This window comes from Bufo bufo, chromosome 9, assembly GCF_905171765.1.
Source record: "Bufo bufo chromosome 9, aBufBuf1.1, whole genome shotgun sequence".
In the NCBI taxonomy this organism is placed as follows: domain Eukaryota; kingdom Metazoa; phylum Chordata; class Amphibia; order Anura; family Bufonidae; genus Bufo; species Bufo bufo.
Genome location: NC_053397.1, coordinates 5,110,956 through 5,135,703, shown reverse-complemented (window position 1 = coordinate 5,135,703; position 24,748 = coordinate 5,110,956). Strand labels below are relative to the sequence as shown.

Genomic DNA, 24,748 nt, shown 5'->3' with positions numbered 1-24,748 from the left:
TGAATAAATCCTGCATTATACTCCAGAGCTGCACTCACTATTCTGCTGGTGCAGTCACCGTGTACATACATTACTTATCCTGTACTGACCCTGAGTTACATCCTGTATTATACTCCAGAGCTGCACTCACTATTCTGCTGGTGCAGTCACTGTGTACATACATTACTTATCCTGTACTGATCCTCAGTTACATCCTGTATTATACTCCAGAGCTGCACTCACTATTCTACTGGTGCAGTCACTGTGTACATACATTACTTATCCTGTACTGATCCTGAGTTACATCCTGTATTATACTCCAGAGCTGCACTCACTATTCTGCTGGTGCAGTCACTGTGTACATATATTACTTATCCTGTACTGATCCTGAGTTACATCCTGTATTATACTCCAGAGCTGCACTCACTATTCTGCTGGTGCAGTCACTGTGTACATACATTACTTATCCTGTATCATACTCCAGAGCTGCACTCACTATTCTGCTGGTGCAGTCACTGTGTACATACATTACTTATCCGGTACTGATCCTGAGTTACATCCTGTATTATACTCCAGAGCTGCACTCACTATTCTGCTGGTGCAGTCACCGTGTACATACATTACTTATCCTGTACTGACCCTGAGTTACATCCTGTATTATACTCCAGAGCTGCACTCACTATTCTGCTGGTGCAGTCACTGTGTACATACATTACTTATCCTGTACTGATCCTGAGTTACATCCTGTATTATACTCCAGAGCTGCACTCACTATTCTGCTGGTGCAGTCACTGTGTACATACATTACTTATCCTGTACTGCTCCTGAGTTACATCCTGTATTATACTCCAGAGCTGCACTCACTATTCTGCTGGTGCAGTCACTGTGTACAAACATTACTTATCCTGTACTGATCCTGAGTTACATCCTGTATCATACTCCAAAGCTGCACTCACTATTCTGCTGGTGCAGTCACTGTGTACATACATTACTTATCCGGTACTGATCCTGAGTTACATCCTGTATTATACTCCAGAGCTGCACTCACTATTCTGCTGGTGGAGTCACTGTGTACATACATTACTTATCCTGTACTGATCCTGAGTTACATCCTGTATTATACTCCAGAGCTGCACTCACTATTCTGCTGGTGCAGTCACTGTGTACATACATTACTTATCCTGTACTGATCCTGAGTTTTACAGCCAGACACGGAGGCTCCTATTGCTTTCTCCTTCTTTACTTCCACCAATAGCAGCAAAGGAGAAATTTACATAAACATAACAATAAAGGCCCCTTCCCTGACAGATCCTATAATAAGCAGTGTCCTCTTCTTTTCTTCCTCTTTCTTTGCTGCTCCACCAAAGCTAAGTTATTTCTGTATTTCATGGAGTGTTATTACATGTTATAAGCCATTACGTCATTACCCTGTTTATTAAGGCTTGTCTATTATACATAGCTTCTGCCCTTTGACAGGGTTTCTTTTCCCCTCATTTGTGGGTATTTTCTTACTTTACAACTTTATTTCCCCTACGCCTATCGCGTTTATCATTAGGGGGTCCCCCCCCCCTTCCCCCTCCCATCCTCGCTTCATCCCCTGCGTTTTTATTCAATTTGTTAGTTCCGTTTTCATTCAATTTGTTCGTTCCGTTTTCGCTTGGGGTGCGCTCTGCGTCTCCCCTCCTTCCTTCCTACCTTCATTCGCCGCTCCGATTCCTCCCCGCTGGTTCCCGGCGGTATAGGTGTCGACGGCAGGTTCCGCTTTGCTTCCCGCGGCTCCGAGATCTCGGCGGCCATCTTGGGGAGCTCCCGCCCGTCCTCTCGCGGGATTTCGGAGGATACTGCCCTGCACGTCGGTCGCTCGGCTCCGGATCGGCTCCTACACTGCGGCGCTTAGGGTGATTAACCCCTCGTTAGGTAGCTACCTGCTTTCATAGTGACCCCTACTATATTAGGCATCCCCATTAGGTTTCTCTGCTCTTATAGTATTTATTTTATACCACCTAACCATGTCTTCTGACCGCTCTCCCTCTGGGTCCAATCCCCCCCCATCCACTGGGGACCCCAGCTTACCAGCTATTAGTGCACAGGCCCTGGAGCTACAACGCTCAGTGTCTAGTGCTATTATTGAGGCAATGGGATCCATGTCTTCTATGATCTCACAAACCATCTCACAGGCCTTGTCTGCCCATGCCCCTGGCCCCTCTACTCAGTTGCCTGTACTTACCAGCCCGCAGCCTACCATTGAACCTCCTGCCCAGGAGACTTTGACTGGTGTGATCCAAGCCACCCATGATAGCGCGCTTAGATCGCGCAAAAGAGCCTTTCCGCGCCAGGCAGAAAGGGCGCGAACGTGGAAATGTGCTAGAGCGCAAACTAATGATATAGATTCAGATATTGAATCTGATATGGAGGCTTATGCGGAGGCAAGCGTCCAATCTGAAGGGGAGATGGAGATGGAATCTGAGTTTCCAGGTACCTCAGGCCCTAGGCCTTCCACCTCTGGGTCCGTGGGCGCGTCCGCTACTGCCCCTAACACGGCTTCTTCCCTGGTGGATCCCTCAGGCAACCCATTATTTGATCCTGATGCCCTCCACCACCCTAGGTCGGCGGAGTGGCTGCCGGTAGCTCATGTGAGCGATTACCTTGAGCATTGGGTGCGCCGTCCTCTGAGCAAAGAGGCGCGCAGCAAGCTCCGTGCGGAATGCCCCAGACCATTGATCCCCAACAAGGTCTGTGAAACGCCATCTGTGGATCCAAAAATGACACAGTTTTTGGCTAAAACCGGTTGGAATCCCCGTAAGGGGTTAGATTCCGCAATTAAGAGTTGTCAGGATAAGCTCCTTGACATCTTTGGCCCCCTTGCCAAAATCTTTGAGATGGCCGAATCGGCCAGAGCGGACGGCTCTCCGATAGATCCGGAGGAGCTTACTGGCTGGATACAGAGAGCCATTTGTATCGCGGGCAGCACCAACTCCTCCCTGGCCATTGAACGGCGTAAAGCCATACTGTTCAAGATTGACCCGAAATTGGCCAACCTGGCACTCACTGAGGCAGGGAAGGATGCTCAGGGTCTGCTTTTCGGGGATTCCTTTATCAAGGACCTCAGCAGATATGTGGGAGCATTTACCGCCCTAGACAAGGCCCAGTCCTCCATGTGAAGGGTCTTTCAGGGACGGGTCTCCACTAGGGCCGGCAGTAGTAGGGGCCGTCTGTCCGGCCGCTCCAGTTTCCAAGCCCGCAGCTCGGGCAGAGGCTCCTTCAACCAGAGACCACCCTTCCAGGACCAAAGGAATCCTCCTCCGTTCTTCCCGGCCAAAGAGGCGGCCAATGGCGTTCCAGGTCCGTTACAGGGAATCCGAGCTTCAGAAAATCTTTCGGTAAGTCTTTCCCCAGTGGGGACTTCTTTGGTTCCTTGTGTCGGGGGCAGACTCCGTCTATGTTCCCTCGTTTGGTCCAGCATCACATCAGACCCATGGGTGCTGAGCACAGTGCAGGGGTTCCACATAGAACTTACGGGTTCGCCAAATCTCGTCCTTTCACCCCCACCCCTGGCGTTACCAGACAGGGAACTAGTGGATTTAGAACGGTTTTCCCTTTTTCACAAAGATGCGATAGAAAGGGTCCCTCCTACCCCGGGGGGTGTTCTCAGCCACATTTTTCTAGTGCAATAAAAGGGTGGGCAAATGCGTCCGGTGATAAATCTCCGTGCCCTGAACGCTGTGGTGCGCTATCGCCACTTCAAGATGGAGGAGATTCACCTCCTTCGGGACTTGCTGATTCTGGACTGGATGGTGAAGCTGGACCTCAAAGATGCCTATCTGACGGTCCCAATAGCCTCTTCGTCCAGGGACCTCCTGCGCTTCCTGTGGAGGGGCAAAGTGTGGCGCTTCACTTGCCTTCTGTTCGGCCTCTCTTCGGCGCCTTGGTGCTTTACCAAGCTGCTGCGCCCGGTCATGGCCTGGCTACGGAGTCGAGGGGTGCGTCTAGTCATCTATCTAGACGACATCCTCATTATGCATCAATGTCAGTCGTCCCTGCTACAGCATCTCCAGTGGACCTCGGACCTTCTGACGGGTCTTGGATTTCTACTCAACCCCGAGAAATCCTGCCTCACGCCGGCTCTACGGATGGAGTTCCTGGGCTTCACGGTGGACTCTGTTGCGGAATCTCTCAGTCTTCCGTCAGAGAAGTTGCGGACGATACGCAAGGAATTGAGGCATGCCCTCTCAGCTTCCTCCCTATCCCTACGCCACCTGGCTCGCATCATTGGGCTATTAGCCTCCTCTATCCAGGCAGTCTTCCCCGCTCCTCTCCATTATCGGGCTCTACAGCACCTGAAGATCGCCCACCTCCATGCCGGGGCCTCGTTTGCAGACGCGGTGGTTCTGGATCAGGAAGCTCGGGAGGAACTTCGCTGGTGGATAAGCAACTTGGAAGCCTGGAACGGCAGAGCAATCTTCGGATTCCAACCAGAATTCACGGTGGAGTCGGACGCGAGTCTCCAAGGCTGGGGTGCCCACTGCGAGGGTATTTCCACTGGGGGTCGATGGTCGGAGACCGAGACCCATCTTCACATCAACGCTCTGGAACTTCTGGCGGGCTCGTTTGCCATCAGGAGTTTCACCAAGGGCATAGCTCACGCATGCATCCGTCTACGCATGGACAATGTGTCGGCGGTCCGATATGTCAATCACCTAGGCGGCACCCAATCGGCTACCTTGGCCCGACTGGCGAAGGAGTTCTGGTCCTACTGTCTTTCCAGGGACATCATGATTCAAGCGGAGTACCTTCCGGGTCTTCACAACTACCGAGCGGATCGGAGTTCCCGATGCTTCACGGACGGCAGCGACTGGAGGCTAAATCCGGAGATGTTCTCCACAATCTCGGACATCTGGGGTCCTTGCTCCATAGACCTCTTTGCGTCCCGGCTCAATACTCACCTGCCCAGGTTCGTCAGCTGGCGCCCGGATCCGGAAGCAGAGGCGGTGGATGCGTTTCTCCAGGACTGGTCTGCAGCCCTACATTGCGCGTTTCCACCGTTTGCCATGATCCCGAGGATGCTGCTACAGACTCATCGTCAGGTGGCGGAATTGGTGGTGGTGATTCCCTTCTGGGGGTCTCAAGCCTGGTACCCGAGCCTCCTGGAACTCCTGGTGGATGTACCTCTCCTCCTCCCGGATCGGACGGATCTCCTCCAGGACCCTCTAGGTGCCCCACATCCCCTGCTGGTCGAAGGCTCCCTTCAACTTCTAGCGTGCCGAATCTCAGGACTCCAGGAGAGGTCGAGGGAATTTCGGAGGCAACTAGACGCCTCCTGGACAACGCTTGGGCTCCCGGCACCCGAAAATCTTACCGGGCAGCTTGGAGATCTTGGGTTAGCTGGTGCGTGGAACGGGACCTGGATCCCATTTCGGCGCCTGTGACCCATTTATTACAATTCCTTACGTCTCTTTTTGAAGCAGGAAAAGCTTATCGGACCATCAATTTGTTCCGTTCAGCGATTTCTTCTACTCATCAGGGCTTTGATGGTGTTCCGGCGGGTCAACACCCTTCGGTGTCACGCCTACTACGTGGCTCACGCTTGGCTCGGCCTCCCCGGCCGCGCTTCACCACTACGTGGGACGTGTCCCTGGTCCTGTCTTTCCTCTCGGCGTGGCCTGACAACGCGGCTCTTTCCCTCCGTCAACTGTCAGCCAAATTGCTTACCCTCTTTTGCCTGATTTCCTGTAAGAGGGTTTCTGATGTCAGGGCTCTGGATCATGATGCGAGATCCTTTACTCCCGAGGGCGTCACATTTAACATTACGCGGCGCACCAAGACCAATATTCGGTCTGTGTCTTATCCCTGTTTTCCGTCTTCTCCAGCGCTTTGTCCTGTAACTTGCTTACGGGAATATGAGTTGCGCACTTGGACTCACCGCTCTGCGGACATCCCACAACTTTTCCTATCTATTCGCCATCCCTTTGGCCCGGTGACCAGTCCCACTTTGGCGCGGTGGATGAAGTGGGTCAAGTCCCTTTCGGGGATTGATACAGCGGTCTTTACCGCTCATTCGGCCAGGGGCGCGGCTGCCACTGCCCTGGCGGTTTCGGGGGCTCGTTTGGAGGACATTCTGCGTCTGGCTGACTGGTCTAGGGCCACGACGTTCACAGAGTTTTATTTTCGTCCGCCCCCTCATGTGTTTTCATCTATTATTGATCGGCTTTGAACTTGCAATACGAAGCCTCCGTGTCTTGCTGTAAAACTAAATGATTTTCCTATTTCATGACGTAAAGTCATAGTTTTATTAAAGACACGGAGGCGAGTATTGCCCGCCCTGGGTTTCTCCTGCCCGCCCTGTTATTGTGATTTTATGGTGATTTTATTGACTGTTTACATTGTCTTTTATTGTTATTTATGACATATATTGCCATTAAGGTTTATTTATGGTTCTGTTTATCAGCGACCTTTTGATGTACGACCGTTCCAGGGTCGATATTGCTCAGTTTTTACCCGATTTTTACACTGGCTATATTATTTATTCTGTTTCAGGTTGAAAGCCCCACGGCATATGGAATTCCGCGTTGTTCCAGGTTTCCTGAAGTGTTAGCCATGTTGGCTTGAGTTCTACAGTTGGACGGACCAGAATGGTTGTCGGTTTCGGATCCAGTTCCAGTTACGGTTTCGGTTATGGTTTGGCGGTTGGTGTCGTGGATTCAAAGAAAGAGGAAGATATGCAAGAGGACACTGCTTATTATAGGATCTGTCAGGGGAGGGGCCTTTATTGTTATGTTTATGTAAATTTCTCCTTTGCTGCTATTGGTGGAAGTAAAGAAGGAGAAAGCAATAGGAGCCTCCGTGTCTTTAATAAAACTATGACTTTACGTCATGAAATAGGAAAATCATTTAGTTACATCCTGTATTATACTCCAGAGCTGCACTCACTATTCTGCTGGTACAGTCACTGTGTACATACATTACTTATCCTGTACTGATCCTGAGTTTTACAGCAAGACACGGAGGCTCCTATTGCTATCTCCTTCTTTACTGTCCACCATATAGCAGCAAAGAAAAAACTTTACATAACATGACGTAACCATAGTAACATCACCCTCCCCTCATAGTCCATATAATAGGCAGCTCCTCCTATAGATCCTCCTCTTTCTTTGCTGCTGCCACCAAGATAAGTACTCATTTTGGCAGCTCCTGTGTCTATATATTTTGCATTAGATTGTGCATTCTATTTGTATTGCTGTTATTTGTCAGCTGCTATTGGTACTAGCTGCTGCTAGCGTTTATATTACTGCGCTTTGCTTGGGATTCCTTCCCTGCACCCTATGCTTTGCGGTTTTCCTTTTTCCTAACACTTTTAGGTTCCGTTTTACCTCCCCATAGGCTCCGCTTTTGCGGTGTGTCTTTGTACCCCTTCCAGTGTTTTTTACAGGTTTTTTCTCGTCTTACCCCATCGGCGCTGCGGTTCCTGCGCTCACCTCAGTCTTCTCCATGGCCGCGTGATATCGCGAGATCCCGGCGGCCATCTTGGTACTCCTTTGGCCGTCTCCCGCTTGTTCTCGCTGGATTTCGGCGGCCATTTTAATTTCTTCTGCTTCTTCCCGCCGGTTATCGCGGGACCTCGGCGGCACTTCCTGTTTCTCCGCATCCGCTCCTGTGATCCAGTCGCCTGTACCGGCGCTCCTGCAGATCGGGTGACTAACCCTGCCTTCCTCCTCTAATCGCTTACCCGGCACTATTGTTAGCTAGCCGCTATTAGGCCTCATATATATTAATAGCCTTAGCTCAGTTTTGCCATTATCTTCATCAGGTAGACATATAGATATATAGAGATATATAGATTCTTTCTACTCATCATGGAGGCCTCTGCACCCTCTTCCCCTGATAGGGATACCCATAGTGGGGCTGACAACCAGGCAGTAGCGCTGCAGCGCTCTGTCACGGCCGCTATTACTGCTGCAATGGACTCCATGTCCTCTGTGCTGTCTCAGACGATAGCACAGGCACTGGCTGGCCGCCCTCTTTCAGGGTCTGTGCAGCCTGCGGCCCCCACAGCTCAGCAACCTCCTTTGAATAGTCCTGTGTCACAGGTACAATTGACTGGTGCGCCTCCGGCCACCCTTGAACACGCGCATAGATCGCGTAAGAGAGCCTTTCCGCGCCAGGCAGAACGGGCGCGGCCTTGGAAATGCGCTAGAGCGCAACAATTGAGTGATTCTGACGCCGAGATTGGGTCAGATGAGGAGGCCTTTGCTGATACAAATGCTGATTCTGAGGAAGATACACATGCGGGACCCAGTTCCCCAAACTGCCCCATTCCTTCCACTTCTCAGGTGAAGGATCCCTCTGCCAGGGCTACTCCGGCTTCCTCCCTTGTCGACCATTTGGGAGAGCCCATGTTTGACCCTAACGCCCTCCACCATCCCAGATCGGCGGAGTGGCTGCCAACGGACCATGTTGGCAAATACTTGGAACATTGGGTCCGCCGCCCCCTTAGCAAGGAGGCGAGAAATAAGATGAAGGCTGAATGCCCTATGCCTATTGTGCCTAATAAGGTATGTGACACTCCTGTGGTAGATCCCAAGGTCACACAATTCCTCGCCAAGTCCGGCTGGAATCCCCGTAAGGGGTTAGACTCAGCTCTGCGTAGCTGTCAGGACAAGCTCCTAGATGTCTTTGGTCCTCTGGCCAAATTGTTTGAGATGGCTGAGAATGCCAGATCTGAGGGGTCCCCTATTGACCCTGAGGAAATGAGAGGCTGGATCCAGCGGGCAATCTGCATCGCTGGCAACGCCAATTCCTCTCTAGCAATTGAGAGAAGGAAAGCAATTTTATTTAAAATTGATTAGAAACTGGCCAACCTGGCCCTTACCGAATCAGGCGCAGACGCTCAGGGTCATCTCTTTGGCGACTCCTTTATTAAGGATTTGAGCCGGTTCGTGGAAGCTTTCACTGCCCTAGATAAGGCCCAATCTTCAATTAGGAGAGTATTTCAGGGACGGGTCTCCACCAGGGCCGGCAGTATTAGGGGCCGCCTGTCCGGCCGTTCCAATTTTCAAGCCCGCAACGCGGGCAGAGGCTCCTTTCAGCAACGCCCCGCCTTCCAGGAACAGAGGTTTCCATCCCCGTTCTTCCCTGCCAGAGGTGGACAATGGCGTGGCAGACCCTACAGAGGAAATCAGTCCTCACGACGACATTTCGGTAAGTCCTCCCCCGATGGGGGCTTCTTTAGAGCATTGCATAGGGGGCAGACTCCGGCATTTTTCCCCTGCTTGGGCGGCAATAACATCCGACCCTTGGATTTTATCCACTGTAGAAGGCTTCCACGTGGAACTCGTGGCTTCGCCAGATCAGATTCCTACCCCCCCCACCTCCCTGCTGTCTCGCCCCGACGCCGCGCTGGTAGACCTAGAGCTCACTTCCCTTTACCACAAGCGGGCGATCGAGAGGGCACCACCAGGCATGACGGGTGTCATCAGCTCTATCTTTCTGGTCCAGAAGAAAGGGGGTCAGATGCGCCCTGTTATCAATTTACGGGCTCTGAATGCGATTGTCCGCTATCGCCACTTCAAGATGGAGGGCATCCATCTACTCCGAGATCTCCTCATGCCGGGCGATTGGTTTGTGAAACTAGACCTCAAGGACGCTTACTTAACAGTACCTGTGTCCGTCCCATCCAGGGATTTACTGCGTTTCATATGGAGGGGAGAAATCTGGAGGTTCTCTTGCCTCCCTTTCGGCCTTTCATCAGCACCGTGGTGCTTCACGAAACTTATGCGACCAGTGGTGGCCTGGCTCCGCAGTCGTGGGGTCCGCCTCATAATATACCTGGACGACATTCTTGTAATGCACCAGTCAGCCGCGACTCTGTTGATACATCTCCGCTGGACGACAGACCTTCTATCCCGTCTAGGTTTTCTCGTCAACCACGAGAAGTCATGCTTAGAACCATCGCAGAGGATGGAGTTTTTGGGGTTTACCGTGGATTCGGTGTCCGAATCCCTCTCTCTACCCATAACGAAGCTGCGTTCCATACGCAAGGAACTCAAACATGCTCTGTCTATGCCTCGGCTGTCCCTGCGCCATTTAGCCAGGATCATCGGTCTTCTCGCCTCGTCGATCCAAGCAGTGTTTCCAGCCCCATTGCACTACAGGGCCCTTCAGCGCTTAAAGATAGTGCATCTCTGCTCTGGCGCTGCGTTCGCAGACACTCTGATCCTGGACCCGGAATCTCGGGAAGAGATCGCTTAGTGGATCGACAACCTGGAGGCATGGAACGGCAAGGCGATATTCGGGTTACATCCCGATTTCACTGTCGAATCGGACGCCAGTCTTCACCGTTGGGGTGCCCACTGCAACAGGATCTCCACGGGCGGCCGGTGGTCCACAGAAGAGGCACGACTTCATATCAACGCGTTGGAACTTCTTGCCGGTTCCTTTGCCATTCGGAGTTTCACCAACGGGATGGCTCGGGCGTGCATTCGTTTGAGGATGGACAATGTGTCTGCAGTGCGATACATCAACCGGTTGGGAGGTACGCGCTCGGCTACCCTGGCTCGGTTAGCGAAAGATTTCTGGTCCTTTTGTCTCTCCAGGGAGGTCATGGTTCAAGCGGAATATCTCCCGGGACTCCACAACAGTCGGGCGGATTGGGGCTCTCGCTACCTTACGGACAGCAGCGATTGGATGCTAGCGCCAGAAACATTTTCAGAGTTATCCAGGAATTGGGGTCCTTTTGCTATAGACCTATTTGCCTCACGTCTGAACACCCAGCTTCCACGGTTTTTCAGCTGGCGCCCGGATCCGGCGGCAGAGGCAGTGGACGCGTTCCTTCAACCCTGGTCCGGGCCCCTGATGTATGCATTCCCGCCATTTGCTATGATCCCGAGGATGATGTTACATGTCCGTCGTCATCTGGCCGAATTGGTAGTGGTGGTCCCCTTCTGGGGGACTCAGGCTTGGTTTCCGTCTCTACTGGGTCTCCTGATAGATGTGCCGTTTCTTCTCCCGAATCGGATGGATCTCCTCCAGGACCCTCGAGGATTACACCACCCGCTCCTGTTGGACGGATCCCTACGTCTGATAGCCTGCCGGATCTCAGGACGCCTGGAGAAATCGGTGATATTTCAGAGGCAACTAGACGCCTTTTGGACAACACATGGGCTCCCGGCACCAGAAAATCTTATCGGGCAGCCTGGCGATCTTGGTCTGGTTGGTGCGTGGAACGGGACTTGGATCCCGTTTCGGCCCCTGTGACCCATCTTCTAGACTTTCTTACTTCCCTTTTCGAAGCGGGTAAAGCTTATCGGACAATTAATTTGTTCAGATCCGCTTTTTCGTCTACGCATCAGGGTTTTGATGGTGTCCCTGCGGGACAGCACCCTTCCGTATCGCGTTTGCTTCGCGGTTCCCGCATGTCTCGTCCTCCCCGTCCTCGCTTTACCACGACTTGGGACGTGTCTTTGGTTTTGTCCTTTTTATCCAACTGGCCAGGTAACCCGGATCTCACCTTACGGCAGTTGTCTGCCAAATTAGTGGTTCTTTTTTGCCTGATATCCTGTAAGCGGGTCTCTGATGTTCGGGCGCTTGATCACGACGCCAGATCATTCACTCCGGAGGGGGTCACCTTCAATATATCCAGACGTACTAAGACCAACATTAGGTCGGTCTCTTACCCATCATTTCCAGCCTCGCCGGTTCTTTGTCCGGTGGCTTGTTTGAAGGAGTATGAATCCCGGACGCGCACTTACCGGTTGTCTTCGGTTCCTCAGCTTTTCTTATCCATTCGGCATCCGTTTGGTCCTGTGTCCAGCCCTACTTTGGCGCGCTGGATGAAGTGGATTATGGCGTTAGCAGGAATCGATACTTCCATATTTACAGCTCATTCCGCTAGAGGCGCATCAGCTACTGCCTTGGCTGTTTCAGGGGCACGATAGGAGGATATTCTACGTCTTGCGGACTGGTCTTCGGCATCGACATTCAGGGAGTATTATTTTAGACCGCCTCCACATTTGTTTTCTGCTGTTATTGCTCAACTTTAAACTTAGCAATAGGAGCCTCCGTGTCTTGCTGTAAAACTAGGTGATTTTCCTAGTCTATGACGGAAAGTCATGGTTTTATTAAAGACACGGAGGCGAGTATTGCCCACCCTGGGATTCCCTCCCTTATAATGTATTTTCTGTGGTTTTCACTCTGATTTGCATGCTTTGTCTGCATAGTCGGCTTAAGATGTTTATGATGGCAGGATCACGTATGACTGGCGATGTATTCTTCTGCCCATTGCTTAATTTGTTTATTACTTTCAGGAGGAAGTTGATTCGCTGCGGGCTTCAATTGCTCTGCTCCAGTTGTAGCCATGTTGGCTTTCAAGGAAGAAGGGTTCCAGTGATCTCAGCTGATGGTGTTCGTTCGGATGTTCCGGGGGTTCCATGATGGTCGTTTTCCCGATTCAAGGTTCCGGTTTCGTGTGCGGTGGTTCCGGTCATGGTGGCAGGCTCGTAAAGAAAGAGGAGGATCTATAGGAGGAGCCGTCTATTATATGGACTATGAGGGGAGGGTGATGTTACTATGGTTACGTCATGTTATGTAAAGTTTTTTCTTTGCTGCTATATGGTGGACAGTAAAGAAGGAGATAGCAATACTCGCCTCCGTGTCTTTAATAAAACCATGACTTTCCGTCATAGACTAGGAAAATCGCCTAGTTACATCCTGTATTATACTCCAGAGCTGCACTCACTATTCTGCTGGTGCAGTCACTGTGTACATACATTACTTATCCTGTACTGATCCTGAGTTACATCCTGTATTATACTCCAGAGCTGCACTCACTATTCTGCTGGTGCAGTCACTGTGTACATACATTACTTATCCTGTACTGATCCTGAGTTACATCCTGTATTATACTCCAGAGCTGCACTCACTATTCTGCTGGTGCAGTCACTGTGTACATACATTACTTATCCTGTACTGATCCTGAGTTACATCCTGTATTATACTCCAGAGCTGCACTCACTATTCTGCTGGTGCAGTCACTGTGTACATACATTACTTATCCTGTACTGATCCTGAGTTACATCCTGTATTATATATAGAAAAGGAGAGAAGAAAGAGACAGGAGGCCGCGCCTCGTGTGTGTGGCTGTATATTTGGTATAAATGCACTGTATACAAGAAGCGCTTACCGTATGTTGTTGTGTGAAGCCACAACAACTGTAGAGAGCTTGTGCTGGTATTTTCCCGTCCAGCATATGCTTTTATTGTCCTGACGAAGAGGGCTGTGTGCCCTTGAAACGCGTTGACAAAAGAATAAATAAGCTATTCAATTTTTAAAATATATTTTATGAGAATCTGCCTCCTGTTTTCAGCGCCGAAAATAGGGTTCAAAAACCACTATCTTTTACATCCTGTATTATACTCCAGAGCTGCACTCACTATTCTGCTGGTGCAGTCACTGTGTACATACATTACTTATCCTGTACTGATCCTGAGTTACATCCTGTATTATACTCCAGAGCTGTACTCACTATTCTGCTGGTGCAGTCACTGTGTACATACATTACTTATCCTGTACTGATCCTGAGTTACATCCTGTATTATACTCCAGAGCTGCACTCACTATTCTGCTGGTGCACTTACTGTGTACATACATTACTTATCCTGTACTGATCCTGAGTTACATCCTGTATTATACTCCAGAGCTGTACTCACTATTCTGCTGGTGCAGTCACTGTGTTCATACATTACTTATCCTGTACTGATCCTGAGTTACATCCTGTATTATACTGCAGAGCTGCACTCACTATTCTGCTGGTGCAGTCACTGTGTACATACATTACTTATCCTGTACTGATCCTGAGTTACATCCTGTATTATACTGCAGAGCTGCACTCACTATTCTGCTGGTGCAGTCACTGTGTACATACATTACTTATCCTGTACTGATCCCGAGTTACATCCTGTATTATACTCCAGAGCTGTATTCACTATTCTGCTGGTGCAGTCACTGTGTACATACATTACATATCCTGTACTGATCCTGAGTTACATCCTGTATTATACTGCAGAGCTGCACTCACTATTCTGCTGGTGCAGTCACTGTGTACATACATTACATATCCTGTACTGATCCTGAGTTACATCCTGTATTATACTCCAGAGCTGCACTCACTATTCTGCTGGTGCAGTCACTGTGTACATACATTACTTATCCTGTACTGATCCTGAGTTACATCCTGTATTATACTGCAGAGCTCCACTCACTATTCTGCTGGTGCAGTCACTGTGTACATACATTACTTATCCTGTACAGATCCTGAGTTACATCCTGTATTATACTCCAGAGCTGCACTCACTATTCTGCTGGTGCAGTCACTGTGTACATACATTACTTATCCTGTACTGATCCTGAGTTACATCCTGTATTATACTCCAGAGCTGCACTCACTATTCTGCTGGTACAGTCACTGTGTACATACATTACTTATCCTGTACTGATCCTGAGTTACATCCTGTATTATACTCCAGAGCTGCACTCACTATTCTGCTGGTGGAGTCTTGGTGGTCAGATAGAGACACAAATAATTTCCAAAAAAACTTTAATCCAGACAGAAAAATATCGCCATTTACGTCCCCGGAGCAGTAAATGTAAATCCTCGAAGAGAGAAAAAGAAGTTCTTTCCCAGGGTCCTGCCGATCCCCGCCCCCTCCGGCAGGGAAACCAGAGACTCCGCCTCTTCTCGGGTTTGGTGTCCCCTGGCACACAGAAGTGGGGGGTCCTCGGTAGTGATGGCACATCCCATGTAAAGGTGCTACCCCAATACCTGCTAGTAGTGTTATTAGAGGGGTACACAAGCTTGGCTTTGGGCAGTGCAGACGGTGGACGGGCCCCATGGAGCGTCTCAGGGGCCCACCGTGCAAACGACGTAATACCAACATTGAGGGTGAAGGACCCTGCTGAGAAGACGTGCAGCGCCTCTGTGCTCGGCTCCACCACGACGCCGAACAGTGGGAGTGTCCGCAGGCGGCTTATACGATGGGCCCCGCTGTGCTCGGCTCCTGGGCGGACTGAGGATCCGTTTTACTGCCGCCGCTGCTGAAGGACATCTCACGAGACGCATCGTCTTCCTCCTCCTCCTCCTCCTCCCCCTCCTCCTCCTCCATGCTCGGCCATGATGTCTGGTCTTCTACTCGCTTCAACCGCTCGTTCAGAGCCTTCAGCGCCAGCTGCCTGTGGAGGAGACGACAGGTCACTACTCTCATCATCTGCATCTACAACCCACAGCAGGCACTCTGCACGGCCATGTTCACAGCGCAGAAGTGACTGGAACATAAGGCATGCTTTAACAGTATATAGGCGAGTGCAGCTCTGGCTGTGACTGTAGTATAATACATTACATAACAGCGAGTGCAGCTCTGGCTGTGACTGTAGTATAATACATTACATAACAGCGAGTGCAGCTCTGGCTGTGACTGTAGTATAATACATTACATAACAGCGAGTGCAGCTGTGACTGTAGTATAATACATTACGTAACAGTGAGTGCAGCTCTGGCTGTGACTGTAGTATAATACATTACATAACAGCGAATGCAGCTGTGACTGTAGTATAATACATTACGTAACTATATAACAGCGAGTGCAGCTCTGGCTGTGACTAGTATAATACATTACATAACAGCGAGTGCAGCTCTGGCTGTGACTGTAGTATAATACATTACATAACAGCGAGTGCAGCTCTGGCTGTGACTAGTATAATACATTACGTAACTATATAACAGCGAGTGCAGCTCTGGCTGTGACTGTAGTATAATACATTACATAACAGCGAGTGCAGCTCTGGCTGTGACTGTAGTATAATACATTACGTAACAGCGAGTGCAGCTCTGGCTGTGACTGTAGTATAATACATTACGTAACTATATAACAGCGAGTGCAGCTCTGGCTGTGACTGTAGTATAATACATTACGTAACAGCAAGTGCAGCTCTGGCTGTGACTGTAGTATAATACATTACATAACAGCGAGTGCAGCTCTGGCTGTGACTGTAGTATAATACATTACATAACAGCAAGTGCAGCTCTGGCTGTGACTGTAGTATAATACATTACGTAACAGCGAGTGCAGCTGTGACTGTAGTATAACACATTACATAACAGCGAATGCAGCTCTGGCTGTGACTGTAGTATAATGCATTACGTAACTATATAACAGCGAGTGCAGCTCTGGCTGTGACTGTAGTATAATACATTACATAACAGCGAGTGCAGCTCTGGCTGTGACTAGTATAATACATTACATAACAGCGAATGCAGCTCTGGCTGTGACTGTAGTATAATACATTACATAACTATATAACAGCGAGTGCTGCTCTGGATGTGACTACTATAGTTAGTGCAGCTCTGGATGTGACTGTTGTGTAAGGGTACATTTACACGTCCATATGCGTTTTGTGGTCCACAAATTGCGGATCCGCAAAACATGGATGCCGGCCGTGTGCATTTGGCATTTTGCAGAACGGAACGTTAGGTTAATATGCATGAGACCTAAGACATGATTTAATAGTAGAATAGTGAGTGCAGCTCTGGATGCGATTGTAGTAGAATATATTACTTTAAAGGGGTCGTCTCATGTAGATGCAGTTACTACCAGGCCCTGACTAATGTATTGTGATTCTCCATATTGCTTCCTTTGCTGACAAGATTCAGATTATACACGGCTCATTTCCATGGTTACGACCACCCTGTAATCCATCAGTGGTGGTCGTGCTTGCACACTACAGAATAAAGCACCATTCTATGTGCGGTCCAACGGTCCCAGCCACCAGAGAGGCCGACACTTTCCTATTTTGTGCAAGCACGACCACCGCTGTTGGATTACAGGGTGGTCGTAACCATGGAAATAAGCCGTGTATAATCTAAATTTCGTCAGCAAAGGAAGCAATATGGAGAATCACAATACATTAGTCAGGGCCTGGTATTAACTGCATCTACATGATAAATGCCATTTGCTGAAGTCAGACATCCCCTTTAACTATATAACAGTGAGTGCAGCTTTGGATGTGACCGGAGTATAACATGTGATGCAACTGTAGAATATTGAATGCAGCTCTGGATGTGACTAGAGTAGAACACGGTCCTGACTCTACTCTTTGCACTGGCCGGTTCTCCTCCGCCATATTTGATGTCACTAAAGCCCGGAGTGTGAGGGCGAGTTCACACGCAGCCTTCACTCCGTCCAGATAAATGGAAATACATTTTCTGTCAGTTTTATCTGCTGTGTGTGAATTCACCCTGAAGTCTCCGGCCTCGCAGCGCCACCTTCAGCCAGGGCAACAAACTGCACAACTGTGATTAAAGGGCCGGTGTCGAGTAATGGAAATCGAATCCGAAATGTTAAGCACTTCCCATTAGACTGTCGCCATGTTCAATATCTGTGCTTGCTGCCAGACCCCACTCTGATCTAGTCCCGCAGACATTACCGTATGATGTGGGAATCTTTACTGCTTTCCCTTTAAATGCCCCCCCCCCCCTCCCCCCAACAATACATAACGAACCCCCCCAACCTGAGCGGTGGCCGCACTAATGGGGCTGCGGGGGCTACGAGCTTTCCCAGCCGCGGGCCGATGCTTTCTGCGAGGTCTTTCTGCTCGGGAAGGGGGGGCTTGATCGTCCACCAACCACCCCCCATACTTAGACCCTCTTACAGGGCAGGATCTGCCTCCGGGGGGCGCTGACAAATCTTATTAATCATCAGCATAACGGCCTCATGCACAAGAAAAGATCATCCCGACCATGAAGCAGACGCCCCGGGGCCCGCTGTGGCCCCCACCAGCAGAGGGAACTTCATGCTGGCAAAACTCCCATCAACGGCCCTGAGCGTGGAGGGAGACTTAGAGCCGCCCTGTCCGATTCTAGGAAAGCTGGGTGACAACCAACATGGCCGTCATCTCCATCATCCAGGGGGCGGGGCTCAAACCGCTATTTGCAGATCACAGGTAACGGAGCGACGCCTATAATACGGTTATATCAGCCCCCCCCCCCCACAGTTTTCTTTGTGCTGACCTCGTACAGGAGACATCACAAGTCATACGGGGCGGGCGGGCTGAGGAATTATCAGTCATGTAATTGCTTTATCAATCAACTCATAGCCGCTGAGGGTTTGTTACAATGTATCCGGTCTAGACAATTCTATAAACTTCCTGCACTCCAGACTGATACATTGTAACAAAGTGACTTGTAAAGGAGAAAATAGGAGAGCAGCCCCTCCCCCGCACACGTTACCTCCTCCGTTCGGCGTCTTGGGGGTCAGTGCCCGGTAAGCTGATGGTGATGGAGGATGGCGCCCCCACGTCGTATCTCTTGACAGTTTGCGGGCAGAGTCGCAGTTTCACCAGGCCGGCGTGTGCGAGGGTCCCAAGGAGGGCAGCGGCGGGCTGCAGGGGCGCCGGGAAGAAGCTGCCGAAGGAGAAGTGGTCGGACATGTCTCCTCGGCCGCGGCTGTGTCTCTGGTAGAAGCGCAGGTACACCCAGCCGGACAACAGCCCCAGACTGTACCCCACCAGCACCTGACCCGGGATCAGCCCGGCCACCGTCAGCACCATGACCCCCAGCAGTGCCAGCTGAGGGAGAATCCGCACCCAGCGCTGAGGCTCCACCAGGACGTCTCCGATCGTCTGTTTATGCGCCACCAGGACGGCGCCGGCAAAGGCTGGAAACCCGTGGACCCGGGCGGAGAACAGGAAGTACAGGTCAGAGGTCGCAGCGTAGGCCACCAGGAAGAAGAGGGAGCTCAGGATGCCCACAGACAGACTGACCACCCCATAGAAGAGCAGCAGCTCCGGGGCCCCCCACAGCGGCTCCAGCCGGCGCCCGGCACCCAGGGTCAGCAGCAGATTAGCAAGGACGTCCCATAGGTGCAGCTCCACCAGTCCGTGCGTCACCAGCGTCCACAGCCAGAGGTTGGGGGGCAGCAAGAGTCCAGGGGTGACGGCCAGAACATGAGCAGTGTCCACCCATAGGGAGAGAAGGTAAAGGAGGACTACGACCCCCCACAGGCACTTCACCAGCACGCTGCTCCCAGACAGCGCAGACACCAGCCGGTTGGCAGGGATGGAGCGCAGCATGGCGGCAGTCATAGGGTCACCCCGAACCTCTACACCCCAATAACTTGGATTTACGCCAGTGTCTACCTGTTATGTATAGAAGTCAGGGGCCTAAAGACAGGAAGACCCCCTAAAGACAAGTCTGGTACAGGAAGTACAACTCCAATCCTCCAAATGACTACTGGATCTGTCACTGCGCCCCTTATAGAGAGTGGGAACCCAGACCTATAGAAACTGCGCTCCTTCCCCTATAGAGACCGTGTGAACCAAGACCTATAGAAACTGCGCTCCTGCCCCTATAGAGACAGTGTGAACCCAGACCTATAGAAACTGCGCTCCTTCCCCTATAGAGAGTGGGAACCAAGACCTATAGAAACTGCGCTCCTTCCCCTATAGAGAGTGGGAACCAAGACCTATAGAAACTGCGCTCCTTCCCCTATGGAGAGTGGGAACCCAGACCTATAGAAACTGCGCTCCTTCCCCTATAGAGAGTGGGAACCCAGACCTATAGAAACTGCGCTCCTTCCCCTATAGAGAGTGGGAACCCAGACCTATAGAAACTGCGCACCTGCCCCTATAGACAGTGGGAACCCAGACCTATAGAAACTGCGCACCTGCCCCTATAGACAGTGGGAACCCAAACCTATAGAAACTGCGCACCTGCCCCTATAGACAGTGGGAACCCAGACCTATAGAAACTGCGCACCTGCCCCTATAGACAGTGGGAACCCAGACCTATAGAAACTGCGCACCTGCCCCTATAGACAGTAGGAACCCAGACCTATAGAAACTGCGCACCTTCCCCTATAGAGACAGTGGGAACCCAGACCTATAGAAACTGCGCTCCTTCCCCTATAGACAGTGTGAACCCAGACCTATAGAAACTGCGCTCCTTCCCCTATAGACAGTGTGAACCCAGACCTATAGAAACTGCGCTCCTTCCCCTATAGACAGTGTGAACCAAGACCTATAGAAACTGCGCTCCTTCCCCTATAGACAGTGTGAACCAAGACCTATAGAAACTGCGCACCTGCCCCTATAGACAGTGGGAACTCAGACCTATAGAGATGGTGACCTATAGAAACTGCGCTCCTGTCCCTTATAGAGATGGGACCTATAGAAACTGCGCTCCTGTCCCTTATAGAGATGGGACCTATAGAAACCTCCCCTATAGACGCTTAAACACAATCTCCCCCTATTGGATGGCCGCAATGGGGGCTGCCCCTATAGACACTGCCCCTATAGGGTGACCCCGACACAAACTGGTCCTATGAGGTGACGCCCCCCTAGAACGCTCCCCTGCAGGGTGCCGGCAGCCTCACTGCCCATAGATACCACCACAGCTCCCCCGCCGCCGCCCGCTCCGCTCTCGGCTCCGGTTCCGGGCTGTACAGGGCAGGCCTGACACTTCCACCCGACAACGTCACCAGCCGCGCAGCGCACAAATAGCCAGTACGCATGCGCAGCCTTCTCCGCACACACCTCTGGGAATCGAAGTCCGGATGAGCGGCCGTAAAGGAGACGCGCGCATGCGCAGTACTAAAGCCTCTAGTTACCAAGGTATCAGAATAGGGTAATGGCTAAATACTATACTCGACAAGGACCTACTGACGTCACAACATCACGTGGCACTCCTAGATCACGTGGATCGGAAACCGGAGAGCCGCGCGCTTTTTCCAAGAGCTCATTAGTCACGACGAGTGTCAGCAGCGCAGGAGAAGTACTGGGGGCTGCTGTACTACTGCGATGGGGGGGGGGGTGTCGTGTGTGGGTGGCTGTGTGTATGCTGAGGGGGGTCTCGTGTGTGTGTGGCTGAGTGTATGTGGGGGGCAGCTGTGTGTATGCTGAGGGGGGTCTCGTGTGTGTGGGGGGCTGCGTGTATGCTGAGGGGGGTCTCGTGTGTGTGTGGGGGGCTGCGTGTATGTGGGGGGCAGCTGTGTGTATGCTGAGGGGGGTCTCGTGTGTGTGTGGGGGGCTGCGTGTATGTGGGGGGCAGCTGTGTGTATGCTGAGGGGGGTCTTGTGTGTGTGTGTGGGGGGGGCAGCTGTGTGTATGCTGAGGGGGGTCTCGTGTGTGTGTGGGGGGCAGCTGTGTGTATGCTGAGGGGGGTCTCGCGTGTGTGTGGGGGGCAGCTGTGTGTATGCTGAGGGGGGTCTCGCGTGTATGTGGGGGGCAGCTGTGTGTATGCTGAGGGGGGTCTCGCGTGTATGTGGGGGGCAGCTGTGTGTATGCTGAGGGGGGTCTCGTGTGTGTGGGGGGCTGCGTGTATGTGGGGGGCAGCTGTGTGTATGCTGAGGGGGGTCTCGTGTGTGTGGGGGGCTGCGTGTATGTGGGGGGCAGCTGTGTGTATGCTGAGGGGGGTCTCGTGTGTATGTGGGGGGCAGCTGTGTATGCTGAGGGGGGTGGGCTGTATTACACAGGCAGATCCTACAGGTGATAAGGAAGGACTTGCCTGGTGAGGAGATGCTCCTGTTACATGCAGCCATCTTCTCCACAGTATGGGGGGGGGGGCAGGGCGCTCGTTGTACCGTCTGTCTCCACGCTGTACGGTTATTTGCCGGCGGCAGATTGTAATTAGCACCATCAGCCGTTTGCTTGTTCATCGGTTAATTACCGGCGGTATTAAACTGATATCTGATGATATGGGGACGACTTCAGAGCCGAGGTCACAATAACTCCTGTTCAGGGTTCACACTAAAAGGAAGGACAGGATGGAATGCCATAGACATTGGCAGGGGAAGAGAAGGCCCATAGGCTAAGGCTACTTTCACACTAGCGTTCAGAGCGGGTCCGTCTGGGGTCTGCTCAGACGGATCCGCTCCTATAATGCAGATGTTTGGATCCATTCAGAATGGATCCGTCTGCATTATAGTTTGAAAAAAATTCTAAGTGTGAAAGTAGCCTGAACGGATCCGTCCAGACTTTACATTGAAAGTTAATGGGGGACGGATCCGTTTGAAGATTGAGCCATATGGTGTCATCTTCAAACGGATCCGTCCCCATTGACTTACATTGTAAGTCTGGACGGATCCGCTCGCCTCCGCACGGCCAGGCCAGACTGATGCATTCTGAGCGGATCCGCGTCCACTCAGAATGCATTAGGGCCGGACGGATGCGTTCGGGGCCGCTTGTGAGACCCTTCAAACGGAGCTCACGAGCGGACACCCGAATGCAGGTGTGAAAGTAGCCTATAATGGGAAGCAAAGTATCAGATAATTTGTAGGAAAATCTGCAAAAAATATCAACTTATCCTTTACCACAGATCTTCCCCGTGTATAGTAACATCTTATACAATAGAAATAACTTTTGGATTTTTCCTGTTCTCTATGGAATGACAGGTGAATAGCACAATGGAGGGCCCATAGAGTATAATGGGAAGAAAGATGGGCCGTGGAGTCAAGAACAAGAGTTGTTGCGATACCAAATTTTTGATTCAATTTCGATACCATAAAAAAGTATTGTGATGCTCAATACCACGTGAAAAAAATAAACCAAAAAAGCCACGTGCATTCAGCATTTTTTAAAATGGCGAATCACGCATTTTTTATTTTTCTGTTCCAGCATTCACCGCATAGATTTGTTTCTATTTTAATAGTTTGGACTTTTTGGACGTGGCGATATGTTTATTTATTGTCTATATATTTTATGTGTAATTTATACTTAATATTTTGGTGTGTTTTTTTTTTTTTTTTATAACTTTTTATTTAATAACTTCTTCCCCCTTAGGGGCTAGAACCGGGTGTTTTTTCATCCCTTGTCCTATTCACCCTGATAGAGCTTACACTGTCCCTGCTGCCCTCTGCATATTACATGGCAGCCAGGGCTTCAGCAGCGTCCTGGCTGCCATGGTAACCGATTGAAGCCCCGGGATTACACTGCTGGGGCTCCGATTAGAACTGCCACCAATGAAGAGGAGGGGACCCTGTGGCCACTGCCACCAATGATTTTAATACTGGGGAATGGGGGGCACTGCGCCACCAATGATGATTAACCTTTAACCCCTTAAGGACTTAGGACATACTGGTACGGCATGGGTCCCGAATCCTTAAGGACCCATGACATACCGGTACGTCATGGCTTTAATTCGCGACTCCGGCACCGCAGGGGTTAATCGGAACGGGATGCCGGCTGAAATCATTTAGCCGGCATCCCGTAACAACGCGGGGGGGGTCATTTGACCCCCCCGTATCGACGATCGTAGAAAACCGCAGGTCAATTCAGACCTGCGGTTTTATGCGTTTCCAGTCCATTCGGGTGTCCTGTGACCCGATGAACCGGAAAAAGACTGCGATCGGTGGCGTGATTACACACCACCAATCGCAGTATGAAGATTTGGAGGCGGTGCTGGCCCTGGTGCTGAACACTGCTGTCCAGAGTGCTGATTGGTGCAGGGCTAGAGGCGCGAGATTCAAACTTCCTGCGCTCCTCTCTCCCCTCCTCTTCCTGTCCAGCTCCTGCGTCCCCCTAATCGTTATCCATCACCCTCCTGCACCCATCGCCACCCAGGTAGGTTAGGGTCAGTGAGGGAGAGGCACCGTTAGGAAGGGAAAAGTTAGTTACGAAAAAAAAAAACTTTTATACTAAACTTTCTTTGATCCATCTATCAGAACCCCAGGCCCCCCCCCCCAACAACTCGGACTTTGAGTCTGAGATTCCGGATTTTGCTGGCAATCCTGGAATCCAGATTCCCACAGTGGGGTTTACTGAAATTGACTTTTTTAGTGTTTTTTTTCAGTAACCCACTGGTGAATCTGATGGTGGAGCAGACGAATCTGTACGCCCAACAGTTCGTCGCTCAAAACCCAGGCTCAGTTTTGGCTAGACCCGGTGGCTGGACGCCGGTCAGTGCAGCCGAGATGAGGACATTTTGGGGCCTCGTGCTGCATATGGGTCTAGTCCAAAAACCCAGGGTCAGGCTGTACTGGAGTGGGGACGTCCTCTACCAGACCCCACTGTACAGTACGGTCATGACACGCTCCCGGTTTGAGGCCATCCGGAAATGTCTGCATTATTCCGATAATGCAGCATGTCCACCCCGAGGTGATCCTGCCTATGACCGTCTGTATAAGATACGGCCGGTCATCGATCACTTTGGGGCCACATTTCAGCAGGCCTACGTACCTGGAAGGGAGGTCGCGGTTGATGTGTCTCTCGTTGCGTTCAAGGGGAGACTCCGTTTCCGCCAATATATTCCCACAAAGCGGGCGAGGTATGGCGTGAAGCTGTACACACTTTGTGAGAGTGCTTCAGGGTACACTTACAAATTTCGTGTGTACGAGGGGCGAGATTCCCGGATTCAACCCCCAGAATGTCCCCCCACTCTGGGTGTTACCGGGAAACTCGTGTGGGACCTTATGTACCCACTGCTGGATAAGGGTTACCACTTGTACGTGGATAACTTTTATACCAGCATTCCCTTGTTCAGGTCCCTTGCCGCCAGATCCACGTCCGCTTGTGGGATCGTGCGGAAAAATCAGCGCGGCCTCCCTGCCCACCCCCTCCAGGTACCAATCCCCAGGGGTGCGACCCGTGCCCTTACCAGTGGAAACCTGTTGCTGGTCAGGTATAAGGACAAGAGGGATGTCCTTGTACTGTCCACAATCCACGGTAACGGCACCACCCCTGTCCCTGTGCGAGGTACCGCGGCAACGGTCCTCAAGCCCGATTGTATCGTCGA

General features: G+C 51.2%; 1 protein-coding gene across 5 annotated transcripts; it reads right to left on the bottom strand.

Moving 5' to 3' along the window:
• Positions 1-14,549: 14,549 nt before the first annotated feature.
• On the bottom strand, positions 14,550-20,520 carry TMEM115 (transmembrane protein 115). Of its 5 annotated transcripts, none has more exons than XM_040407074.1 (4): positions 20,225-20,520; positions 19,870-20,107; positions 18,251-19,501; positions 14,550-15,198 (listed from the first exon to the last, which is right to left on the bottom strand). In XM_040407074.1, the coding sequence occupies exons 3-4, from the start codon at positions 19,102-19,104 to the stop codon at positions 14,997-14,999; spliced, it is 1,056 nt and encodes a 351-aa protein (XP_040263008.1). In that variant the 5' UTR covers positions 19,105-19,501; positions 19,870-20,107; positions 20,225-20,520; the 3' UTR covers positions 14,550-14,996. The 5 variants fall into 5 exon arrangements, with proteins under 5 accessions (XP_040263008.1, XP_040263010.1, XP_040263009.1 ...); XM_040407076.1 differs by having other exon boundaries at positions 18,251-19,455; XM_040407075.1 differs by having other exon boundaries at positions 19,870-20,015.
• Between the last annotated feature and the right edge of the window lie 4,228 nt (positions 20,521-24,748).